At 39.4% G+C, this 13,045-nt stretch overlaps 1 protein-coding gene across 1 annotated transcript in view; it reads left to right on the top strand.

The window, feature by feature from the left end:
* Positions 1-13,045, top strand: part of LAMA1 (laminin subunit alpha 1) — a 170,965-nt gene that overhangs the window by 118,053 nt on the left and 39,867 nt on the right. Inside the window, exons 34-40 of the mRNA XM_040432573.1 lie at positions 5,368-5,466; positions 6,519-6,630; positions 6,887-7,049; positions 8,192-8,402; positions 8,485-8,601; positions 8,711-8,874; positions 10,387-10,525. Coding sequence (XP_040288507.1) covers positions 5,368-5,466; positions 6,519-6,630; positions 6,887-7,049; positions 8,192-8,402; positions 8,485-8,601; positions 8,711-8,874; positions 10,387-10,525 — 1,005 coding nt within the window. The remainder of the gene's footprint in view (positions 1-5,367; positions 5,467-6,518; positions 6,631-6,886; positions 7,050-8,191; positions 8,403-8,484; positions 8,602-8,710; positions 8,875-10,386; positions 10,526-13,045) is intronic.

Below are 13,045 nucleotides of genomic sequence, written 5' to 3'. Positions count from 1 at the left end.
CTGGTGATGCCCACAGGACGGGCTAATACACATGTCAATCGCAGCAACACAACTCGATTGGTGGAACCCATAGTTTGGGAGGGGATAGATAGTTTATTTAGGCAGGCGAAACAGAGCGTGTCCCGCTAGTACCCCAACTCCCCTCACGATGCTGCATCGCGACAAAACATGTCGGGTGGGGTAGTGATAATCTACAATTTCTAGACAGGTTGCAGTATAGGGCAAGATCCACAACCAGTAGGGTCGCAATCATTGTCCAGCTCAATACATATTGTGCAAATGTTCAGAGGCTAACTGCCTGATCTCCCAGCGTGTGAGATGTGTGAATGAATGATGGATGTCTGTCGCATAGGGATATAGGAACTCATCTCATCTATTTACAATAGAAAGTCCTATACTTAGGACCTATAGGGATACCAAACAATTCACCATTGAAAACACACCTGCTAACCTGTGGTAATACATGGCCACAGAGTATCCATGAGGTTAACCACCTCTTAAATAGAATGTAGAGCGAGCGACAGCGGCCCAAAAAAGACATAAATTAACTGACTTAGCCCGAAACTGCAACCTGATATTTTTAAATTACCTTGCAGTATTGGTTTCTCTGAGTATTTTTGTTTTAAAAGTAAATAATTAATGTTAAAGTTTTAACATATAGATAGGAAACCTAAAATGAGTTTTTGGTCAGGTGACCGTGGTTTGTTTTTTGTTACTTTTTCAAAAGTTACCCCGTTTACATATTCGGCTCTGTGCAATGTCAGCTTCTATGCCTGCTATGCTGACGTTCAGTGCACCAGTCTAGTGCTTGAGGGAGCAGTCCTGCCCCTGAGCATGGAACATCACAACTAATGTGTGATCTGTGGACTTGGCTTGTCAGAGCAACAAGCCAAGCCCCATTGCACAGAACACCAGTACTGACATCTGATGTGGGGGCTTGTCAGAGTTAGAAGTCATGCCCACTGCTTGTTACTGGAGCCAAAATGTGGAATGGCATAGCATTATCTTTCACAACCCCATGAGCAGAAGGGGAGCATGGTGGGGGGAATTATTTACTAAATGGTAACAGGGAAAATACTTTGCCTTTATAAATGGAAGAAAAAGCAGGATGTCTTTGCGCAAGGCTGACAATGTGAGCAAATAACCATGGGTGTCTTAGGCTACTTTCACACTTGCGGCAGAGAGATCCGGCAAGCAGTTCCGTCGCCGGAACTGCCTGCCGGATCAGGCAAAATGTATGCTAACTGATGGCATTAGTAAGACTGATCAGGATCCTGATCAGTCTTAAAAATGCCTGATCAGTCGAAAAAATGCATTGAAATGCCGGATCCGTCTTTCCGGTGTCATCCGGCAAAAACGGATCCGGCATTTATTTATTCACCTTTTTTTCAGTCTGCGCATGCGCATACCGGAAGGACGGATCCGGCATTCCGGTATTCTGAATGCCGGATCCGGCACTAATACATTCCTATGGGGAAAAATGCCTGATCCGGCATTCAGGCAAGTCTTCAGTTTTTTTAGCCGGAGATAAAACCGTAGCATGCTGCGGTTTTCTCTTTTGCCTGATCAGTCAAAACGACTGAACTGAAGACATCCTGATGCAAACTGAACGGATTACTCTCCATTCAGAATGCATGGGGATATGCCTGATCAGTTCTTTTCCGGTATAGAGCCCCTGTGACGGAACTCTATGCCGGAAAAGAACAACGCAAGTGTGAAAGTACCCTTAGCTGACACACAAAACTATACATGAAAAGAATGTCATAAAAAGTTGTTATACACCCACAGCTCTGCAACTGCATGTAAACAAAGGGGCCAGACCAGTACTAAATATATATATATATATATACTGTGTGTATTGTGTGTATATATATATATATATATATATATATATATACAGTATATACTGAACCTGACTTATCCAATGTATATATTTCTGACCATCAGGTTTGCAGTGTGCTTTTTTTTTTTTGTACCTCAGACAACCCCATTGGCACAGTCAGTGTACTGTAGGTTTAGGGTCCCTTTGATCCTTGACTTGAATATGTTTTTGTTGAATTTTCTTCCTGGATATTCTTCATGCATACAGCTGTAAAAGTTGTACTTTCTGGTCAATTGTTGTTTTCTCTAAATCACAGAAATATTGATATTACTCATCAGTCACTTTGTCAAGAAATGTAATTAAGCCCCGTAGATGTTCCATGGATAATGATGTCCAGATGGAACAAACTAGCAGAAATTTCATTTGTGATATTTATGATGGCAAAGTCAGTGCTTAAATTGGATTTCCAAACAGGAAGCAGTTAAGAGCCCTGTATGCTACATTTTAATCAAGTCTTATTTCTGAGTGGATAAACTCTAGAATTGCCAGAGGCTACGAGGAGTTATCATTTTAATATGCACTTTGATGGTTGTTGTATAAAGTAGTATTTAAACTATCAACAGGAGAATTGTCTAAGGACTGAAATATAGTAAATATTATAGGACACTAAATGCTCATTGTAAAAATGGTAGCATGACAAATTAATCTAAAAACTTAGCAGAATATACACTGTACTCCAAATTATACACTGTTTTTATATACTTTAAAGGGGTTGTGTCACTTCAGAAAGTGGCATTCATCATGTAGAGACAGTTAATACAAGCCACTTACTAATGTATTGTTATTACCCATATTGCTTCCTTTGCTGGCAGTATTAATTTCCCATCACATTATACACTGCCGGTTTACATAGTTACGGCCACCCTGTAGTCCAGCAGCAGTGGTTGTGCTTGCACACCACAGGAAAAAGTGCAGGCCTCTCTAGTGGCCGAAACTGTAGGAGCATGCATAGACCGGAACTTTTTTCTATAGTGTGCAAGCACGACCACCGCTGCTGGATTGTAGGGTGGTTGTAACCATGGAAACGAGCAGTGTATAACGTGATGGAAAAAGTAATCCAGCCAGCAAAGGAGGCGATATGGATAATAACTAGGCTTGAGCGAATCAGGTTCGTATTGCTCTATCCAAACCCCATTTTTGTTTGGAAACTTTGTTTACAATATCTCCGCCGTACTGTGCTAAAATATATCGTCTCCGCTGAGGCCTGGCAGATATTGCTGAAAATAACTCGAGACTTGCTATGACATTACACTTCGTTTATGCACATAAATTACTGTTCCAAAATCCAAAGCTGCACTCAGCTTAATTAATGGGATTTTGGAACAGTAATTTTAATAATTTATATGCGCATAACCAAAGTGTAACGTCATAGATGTGAGGCGAAGCAAGTCTCGCGTTATTTGCAACACGATTTGCCAGGCCTCAGCAGAGTCCACACATTTTAGCGCACTACGGAGGAAGTATTGTAAACAAAGTTTTCAAACGAATGGGGTTCGGATAGAGCAATCTGAACCTGATTCGCTTAAAGGGTAACTGTCATATTTTTTTTATTTGCTAGTTTATTAGAGCTAGGCATGTATACCTGAGTTAGTCAGTCAATGATTGTCAAAAGATCTGTAACTACCTTATAATAACAGCTTTCATTAATGTCCTCTGTCCCTTTCCACTGCTCCCTTAAAAGACCGTTGCTAGGGCTTGTCTGTCTTTCTTTTAGTATAAACAGAAGACAGGGGGGCGGTCCTTCACACTGCATGCCTGCATTAGGCTTCAGAGTGAGGAGGCGTGCCTCTCAGTAATCCAATCCGATTAGCTGGCAGGGAGCAGCTGGCTACAGCAAGTGTGTATGGGAAGTGAGGGAAAGCAGTTTTGGCCTCAGAGAACTGGCAGAGGAGCCATCTTGAGAAGGTCCTTATATTGTAAATGTTTAAACAGCCGTAACTAAGGGAAAAACTCAAGGAAAACAGTGGTATGTGAAGAAACTAAAGATTGCTTTATGCATAATGCTGTTGCAGCAGTAACATATGCTAAAATAGATTTTTTTTAATTAAAACATGACAGTTACCCTTTAAGCCTAATAATCACAATACATTAGTAAGTGCCTTGTATTACCTTTCTCTGCATAATAAATGCAATTTGCTGAAGTGACACAACCCCTTTAAGTTCCACAGCAATACAGAGTCGCCCATGTCTATTACAGGCCATGGGCAACTTCACAATGTGTCCCTCTTTGTTCGTTTACAAAGTTGGGAGGTATGATATATATATATATATATATATATATATATACATAAATACATAAATAGATATACACTGACAAGCAAAAGGGTAACAATGTTTTGAACTTTTGACTTTCAGGCATTAAAATCATTGAAAGTCGATGGGTGCTGATCCGTTTTCGTTTGTGTCTGAGAAAATGGATCCAGCACTATTGACTTACTTTGTATTTCATGCCGGATCTGTCTTGCTCCACATCCCATGCTGGACAGAAAAACTATGCTAGCAGCGGTTTTGTGTCCGGTATTGAAACGCAACCAAATGGAACGGAATGCATTCTGGTGCATTTCGTTCCCTTTAGCTCAGTTTTGTCCCCATTGACAATGAATAGGGACAAAACAGAAGCATTTCCCTCCAGTATTGAACTCCTATGACAGATCTCAATACCAGAAAGGAAAAGATGTGAAAGTAGCCATACATGGACTGATTATCAGGCAAATTACTGGGGATGAGAATTTGTATAAACGTTGGTTCCTGATAATCTCCCTGTGTAAAAGGTGACGGCAATCACCTGATGAATGAGCAAAGAGCATTCATCGGGTGATTGTGTTATTCTGCCGGCTTGGAAAATTATTATTCCTGTGCAACAGATTGTTCTGTGAAAACAAGGATTTGCTGCACAGGAATAATGAATCTCTATGGGGACAAGCGATCGCTATATCTCCATACACCGGAAGTGATTGCTGCATGTACTGTAAGTGCAGCCCTCATCTTCTGATGATTAGAAAGATATTGGGAGTGTCTGCTTATTTCCAATAATCTACTAGATCATCTGTACGTGTAAAAAGATCTTTAGTGATTGGTGCTTTATTCTGGAGAAAAACTATGCAGAAACCTGGCCCTGTCGGTCAAGGAGAGGCAGGAGCTGGCAGAGAAAGCAGGAGGCGCACGGGTGCACAGAGTGGCTTGGGCCCGCCATTAACTGCTGATTTTCATATGGATTAAAAGTACTTTTTCCCAAAATGAAGCAACGGATCGCTAATAAAAAGTAGTTATGACAGTCATTATGACTTATATCATCATTAGTTGAAGAATTTTCACTGTAGAAAGTCAAAAATTAGGGTATTCAATAATTGGATATTCTGAATATTGTAATTCCACATTTCTTTTATTGTGAGATATCTACAGCATGTATTAGATAATGCATTTTTCATCAAAACAATTTCACATTTGATTTACAACTACTGTAAGTTGTCTTTCATTTTTTAAAGGAATCAGTCAACACAAACTCAGTGACTGCCCGTGCCTTGGACAAAACTTCAGAACAACTCGCTACTGTATCTAAAGAAACAGACAGACTGTATATGAGAGTAAGTAACCTTCAACCATTATTGAAATGCATTCTATTTGGTGTGTTCCTCAAATGAGCCCTAAACCAGAAAAACACCAATGTCATATATGATAATGTATAGTGACTATAATAAAATTCAAAAACATTTTTGCGCTGTACAGATCTCCAGTCCCCTGTTATGTGGTAGCAATAGTACGGCCCCACAAAGTGCCCAGGACATGCCGGTGACACCATGTACTCATTCAGTGGACATGGCTGCACAGTTTTGTAGGTAAACAGCAATTTTTCTTGCAAAACTGTCTGGCCAGTCACATTAATTGTTAATTGTTGCACAGTGCATGGACGCAGGAGTTTTCTTGGACTTAGATCATGATAACCTATCCTCAACATAGGGTTATCAGTATCAGATTGGTGGGGGACCAACATGCTAGAAGCAGAGATGTCTGTACACTATGTTATGGCTATGGGGTACTGCAGTTCAGCCCCTATTCAATTGAATGGGAGCTGAGCTGCAGTATACCAGACCCTGGACCTACACACTGTATGAAGCCTTCTTTTTACATTCTTGTGTTTTGTTTTTGGCTCCGCTACCTGAAGCAGCTAATCAGTGGGGGTGTTGGGTGTCCTGAGGATGGGTCATCAATGTCTGTAGTCTGGACTTTCAAGAGGCATTTTGGGAAACTCAACACGTTGTGGGGGCCTAAGGTATAACAGTAAGAAAGCTTACCCTAGCGCTAATGTACTGCCTGATGTAATGTCTTCCATAGCGAGTACGTGACATGTGACCATGTGTATCTTGAAGGTGGTGGTCTGAAGGCCATGTGGTCTGAAGGTCTATCTGTTGCATTTTGACATAATTATATTCCTTTGGGGCAAATCTAAATTGAGGTAAACCAGTTTTTGATGCATGTTTCTGAATCAAGGCCAAAGGTGGATCCTGCATGAGGGAGATGTAACATCCCTGCCCTTAAATTTCCCATTCACCTTGAGTCCACTTTGGGCTTTGGCTCAAAAAACTGCCACAAAAATCTATGTTTGGCACTCCCCTAACAGCTCTTTTGTGTTTAAAAGATGTCACAGGCAGTAGAACATGGATACAATGTGCAAAATACCACACTCAGCACTCTGAACAAGAGCCAACAACTGATGGGATTTATTGACAAAATGCAAACAACTGTTAAAGGTAACTTTCTTTTCAAATCATAAATGTAAATGTATAAAAATTATGAATATTTAAATATTATAAAGTTCATGTTGTACCCCACTATGTTTGTGTGTGGTACTCTAAGGAGCCAGGTGGTCAGTAAACCTAAAAAATTTGTCTCGGGTCCCTGACTTTTTGGTTTGCCAATGATGTCTGTTGAATTTCAATTGAGAATGAAAAATGTGAATACTCAAATACAACTCTCTTACATCCTTCCTCTGGACTTTTTTTTCAGCTCTTATCGAAGTAGTGGAAAATTTGAATGAGACAATAGACATCGATATCCAGCTATCTGATGGTGCACTGCTTGATTATCAGGAAGAAGTTTCTTCTAAGCTTGAATCAATGAGCACAGAGAGTTTCAATGACCATTACCAAAACGTTAGCACATCCCTTAAGTAAGTATTCTTATATCCATTAACATTATGTCTGAAAATTGAGAATATATATTGTGTTTTCTTTCTTTTACCTCAACTGTAAGATTCCTCAAAGATAGATTCATTGGCCTTTAATTCATTTTAGATCCCAAATTTTTGTATTGTCCCCAGATCTCTCCCATGCGACATTTAATAAAGCCCAATACTGTTATCAGATTACAATTCTTGTGGGCCCAAGCATACAGGACCTTCAAGGTGCTATGGAAGAATTCATTTAAATATCCCATTAACATCACATATGTCACAATGGCACAACTTTAATCAGCTTAGGTCACTGACTAAAGAATATGCAGGGCCACCACTCTTAAATCACCCTTTCGGTTAGCCAAAATCTCCCATAAGAGGGTAGAAGGAATATGGTAGCTTTCTCCAGTCTGATGAGATCCATTTGCTGTGTCTCTAAAAATTAGGTGAGAGTTGATATTTTAAATGAGGTTTTGTAATTGACTGCCTATATATGGTAAATATATGATCTTGGAGTCTGAACCCCCAGGACCACCAAAATAAAAGGGCAGTGGTCCTGGTACTGAAGCTGAGCCGTGCTCATTCTATTTATTTGATTGGACTGCATAGTCTTACTACAGGGTGCTGCAGTGAAGAGATGAGTGCTAATGCCGTTCATTTTGTTGATCATTAGTTGATGATAATGCCATCGATTTAAAACCTTGAAAAAAAATCATGTTTAAACAAGTCCATGAGCATTAGGTTGAGTTCACACTTAAGTTATTTGGTCTGTTATTTTCATCAATTATTGTGAGCCAAAACCAGTAGAAGCCTACTGAGAGATAATGTAATGGAAAGATTTGCGTTTTTGCCCCTCACATGGTTTTGGCTCACAATAACTGATGAAAATAACTGACTAATTAACTGAAGTGTGAACTTGGCCAGACACTAAAAAGGCTATGCTATTTCTTATCCCACTCCAAATTATCCTTAACAGTTTGGCTTGGATTAGCATGAAGCTCTGGGTAATTTTGTCAATTTATAGCCATCAAAAACTTTGACATCAAGTTTTGTTTTTTTTAACGACCAAAGTGCTGGACACTTTGTCTGCCGTGTTTGTATCAATTACACTTCATAAACACTTATTTTACATCCAACAGAGACTGCGAAGATTTATTGTCCAGAGTTCAGAGTGAGTATGAGAAGCCACATAAAGCCTTGCTGAAGATGAAGAACAGTCTAGAAAAAACATTAGAACAATACAGCAATAGATTACTTACTGCTAAAGACTTGATCCAAGAATCGGCTTCAAACACTAATCATGCCAAGGATCTGCTGATTCCCATCCAAAACAATCTTGATAATTTTAATGTAAGTTATTAGCATTTTTGTATTCTGTATTTATTCTAATTTTTAGAATATGTCTGATGAATTGTGTGATGTCCATCTGCAGGTAAAAAAGCTTGCTCTCCAGGAAAATAAGAATCGTTCTGTAATGTTGATTGAAGAAGGACTTGGGCTGGTTGATGAGGCAGTTCTTCTTGCAGAAGACACCATAAATGCAACATCAGTATGTATCACATTAAAAGTCATGGCATATATGTCCTTATAGTTCTGTTGATGCCGTTGATTGTGTAAAATGTGCATACTGTTCCATTATATGTTTGTGTTGTCTTCAGGTTTTGGAGATGCATCGGGAAGAGTTGATCATGTGGAATGCCAAGCTGAGACACCATGTGGATGAACTTGTGATGCAAATGTCCAAGAGGGATGCCCTTGACTTAGTCTATCAAGCTGAAGACCATGCAGCTGGTTTACAGAGCCTTGCTGATTCTCTAAACAGGTATATGTTCTGCTATAAATGATAGGACTAAACTGCACAACATTTTTTTAAAGCTGGAGTCCCCTCATTACATGGTAATCGATACATCAGGGAGCCTGATTTTTTATGTTTTATTACACTTAATACTGAGCAAAGTGGGTGAGCTGAGGGTCTATGAATGGCTTGATCATAGACACTAAATGTGGTACAGATTCAGACTTTCTGTCCAGTTGTTCTGTTTAGCAACAAAGTACAAAGAATAAAAAGTTACAATGTGCAGCAAGTAGGTCTATTATGAAGAAAAAGGAATACATGATATTCAGCTGTACAATGGATAATACAGTTTGTTGGATGAACTTAAACATACAGTATGTCTCTAATGTGAATTTCAATGTTGAGAAATATGGCCCTTAGGAAATAAATAACATGAGAACTGACATTAGTATCATAAACTAAAGTTCACTGTGAAATAAAGGGCACCCAAAAAGATGTACAAAGTCATCTTTAGGAAACCAGTAATAGATCCAGATAGAGAATTCTTCAGGTGGAATTTGCTGAGAGCATTGCTATGAACCAACTATAATATAGACAAACATCACATTTATAACAACAACTAATAAAAAAGATTCTAAAACAAAAGTGTGTGTAACTCCTTGTCCTACCCAAGAAAGAGCCTCGAAACATGACTTTGTATTTTAGTCTTCTCAAAAAGGAACAGATACTCATCTGTAGATAGCTGTTTTAGGGTTCTTGACCGTCATCAGTACAGAGTTTGGTATTGGTTGGGTAGGTGAGAGGTCATTGATGTAGCTTTCAGGAGTATAGTTGTCCTTGTTCAGACACCAGCTGGCGTAGGGACTCTCACAGGTAATGCTCCCTTTGAAAAGATTAGTACATTAGCTCTCTACCAGAAGGAATAATACTGTCTCACTAGTGCCTACTATAGGTAGCTACTCCGTGAGTCAATATCTGACTAAATAAAGAACATTAAAACATGACTTGAGATTTTAGCATAAATAGAGTTGCTGCCAAAACTAATTTGTAGATGGCTGTTTTGCGGTTCTTTGCATCTGGTCAATTCAGAGTAGGGTAAACAAAATTGGTAAAAAGCAAAGCCTGTTATTTTTATAGTAAATTTCATGTCCAGTGCACATTGAGGAACACATAAGCTATCTACCTACCGGTGCCAATTACAGTATATTGATAAGGTAGAAAAAAAAGCAAAGTGAATGTAAGGTAGATAGAATATTAGAAGCGGTGGAAATGTTGCAGGATATTTGTTAGAAACAGAAACTTTCTCATATAATTGTGCGTATAGTATGATGATGATTTTATAGTATGATGTTGTACGATGATTTTGGTCTAGTAGAGGGTTATATTTTTCATAGTACTCTCATAGTGTTTCTCTGTATACATTTTCTAGATACTTATATTTTTGCATGTTGGTACAGGATGCTTCTGACCCTTTTGAAGTCATCATTACTACATTGAAGAGCGCATTTCTTGTATTTACGACAACTCTCCATCTTTCAGTTCTCTTTCAGATGTGAGAAATATTTCATTGAATGCCACAAATGCTGTACAAGCTCATTCTGGTATGAAAAGTATGATAGAACAGGCTGAGGCGGTGGTGGAACAGGCCAACTCCACGGTCACTGAGGCTTTGTCCATAGTAAGTACCCTATCAGAATTATGATGTAAAGAGAGGCAGCAGTGCTTTAATATCCTATAACTTGCCTGTCTTAAAGGGGTTGTCTCATATCGCTGTTACTAACGTGAGATGAGATTAAACATTTACCACCAAGTGGCCGGAAAACAGCACCCTGGGCCAGCCCTAACTCAGAAACCGCTTAGCATGCTGTTCTACGCTGTTCTATGCTGTTCAAAGTTAACATTTATTTTTACACAATTTAGACACAAAAAACCTATATGTATGGGCTATCGTAATTGTACTGACAAACGGAACGCCATAAGGGACAAAACCCGTAAATCGTTGGAGGAATTGCGTTTTGTTTCCAATTCTATCCCATTTGGAATTTTTTCCGGCTTCCCACTACATTGTATGTCATATTAAATGGTGGCATTAGAAAGTACAAAATGTCCTGCAAAAAATATGCCCTCATACGGAAAAATAAAAAAGTTATAGCTCAAAGAAGATAGGGAAGAAAAGTAAAAATGCAAAAATGAAAAAAACCTCCGGCATCCTAAGGGTTAAAGGGTTTGTGTCACTTCAGCAAGTGGCGTTTATCATGTAGAGAAAGTTAATACAAGACACTTACTAATGTATTGTTATTATCCATATTGCTTCCTGTGCTGGCTGGATTCATTTTTCCATCATATTATGCACTTCTCGTTTCCATGGTTATGACCACCCTGCGATCCATCAGCACTAGTGGCCGTGCTTGCACACTATAAGGAAAAAGTGCCAGCCTCTCTAGTGGAGCTCACATTGGCTGGTGCTTTTTTCTACAGTGTGCAAGCACGACCACCAATGCTGAATTGCAGGGTGGTCATAACCTCTGGATACGAACAGTGTATAATATGATGGGAAAATGAACCAAGCCGGCAAAGGAGGCAATATGGATAATAACAATACATTAGTAAGTGCATTGTATTAACTTTCTCTACATGATAAATGCCATTTGCTGAAGTGAGACAACCCCTTTAAGGGGTTAATGAGCCATTTAAGATGCATCCCAAAAACTGTAATAAAATTTTCTTTCCGCTATCAAGTCTATAGGGCAAATCTGAAAAGAAGAATGTTTCCCCCGGGTTTATTTTCACCTGAATATATGTATGTTCGGTGACCAGTGAGACGACTTATCATCATGTTGCAAAATGCAGAAAACATCCATTTTCCTGATGACAGACGTACACATGAAATGGTTATATTTAGAAGTAATTAAACCTGCATTTAGATAAGCGTTTGTATCCATTCTCTCCTTTCATTTCTAGTCAGCAGGAAGGTAATTAATCTTTTATAAAGAGAACAACAACCTGAATACACCATTCTTGTGTTCTTTCCTCCTTCATTTCATTTTCCATGAAAAGAACATTTTTCTAAGCCTTTTGCACATATTCAGACGTGTTTATTCTTTTATCCTTAAAAAGTATAAGGCAACCATTTTTTGGTTAAAAAACCTTAGTAAAAACCATATACTCAAAATTGTTTGTATTCATGATATTCCAGCAGGGGGAGCATTTCTTCTAGAAATGGCACCTCTCTGTACAAGTGATAGAGGTGTGATGATGGAGGGAAACTAATCTCCTAAGACCTCCTCTTCCCCTAAGAACTTTATAGTAAAAGATTTTTGGGAGCAAGCAGAGTGTTTTCCTTAAAAGACTAGGAATGCAGCAGACAGTCTGCCTCTGCTAATATTACATTTATTACAGTTTCAATAAGGGTCCAGCCACATGGACATGGTTTTCGAAGCTAAAAGCAGGAGTGTATTAAAAAAAAAGAGGAGAAGTCGTATCTGTTCTGTGTACCTTCTCTTCTTTTAAGGTACACGGCCGTATGCTGTCCGCAAAAATGCGGATCTGTTTTTTTGCGGACAGTTCAGCATGTCCGCAAAAAACAGATTGCATTCCGTTTTTTTGCTGATCCATAGACTTCAATAGGGCCATGTGCTGATTTTCACTGACAAGTATAGGACATGTTTCATTTTTTTGCTGAGCCGTGCAATGGAAGAAAAGGGCCCCATAGAAGTGAATTGTACAGCATCTGATCTGCAAAAAAACGGATCCGCATTTTTGCGGACAGCATACGTCCGTCTGAATGAGCCCTAAGACAACCCCTTTCTAAATTACTAAATATGTATATCGAGATTTACTCTACTCTGGGAGCTTTTAACGCCTGTGCTTTGCATGGATGGTTAAAGCGGGTTATCCAACACCTATAATGGCCCCCAAAATGGCCGGCACCTCATACGGGTTATACTTTACTAGTTCTCTGGCACCCGCGTCGCTCCTGATGCCCGCATGGCCCGGCATCGCAGGTTACGCTAGGGAGGCCTGTCCCCATCGCAGCATGCTATTGGCTGCACCGCCAGATGTTTTGATTTGCGCAATGGGAAAATGCAGCGGTGGCCGCGAAGGCATCAGGAGTGATGCGGGTGCCAGGGAGCGGGATAAGTATAACCTGTATGAGGTGCCTGGGCATTTTGGGGGGCATTATACTATACAGTCGTGG

This window comes from Bufo bufo, chromosome 5, assembly GCF_905171765.1.
Source record: "Bufo bufo chromosome 5, aBufBuf1.1, whole genome shotgun sequence".
Taxonomy (NCBI): Eukaryota; Metazoa; Chordata; class Amphibia; order Anura; family Bufonidae; genus Bufo; species Bufo bufo.
The sequence above is the reverse complement of the archived record's forward strand: the minus strand, read 5'-3'. Positions and strand labels throughout refer to the sequence as shown.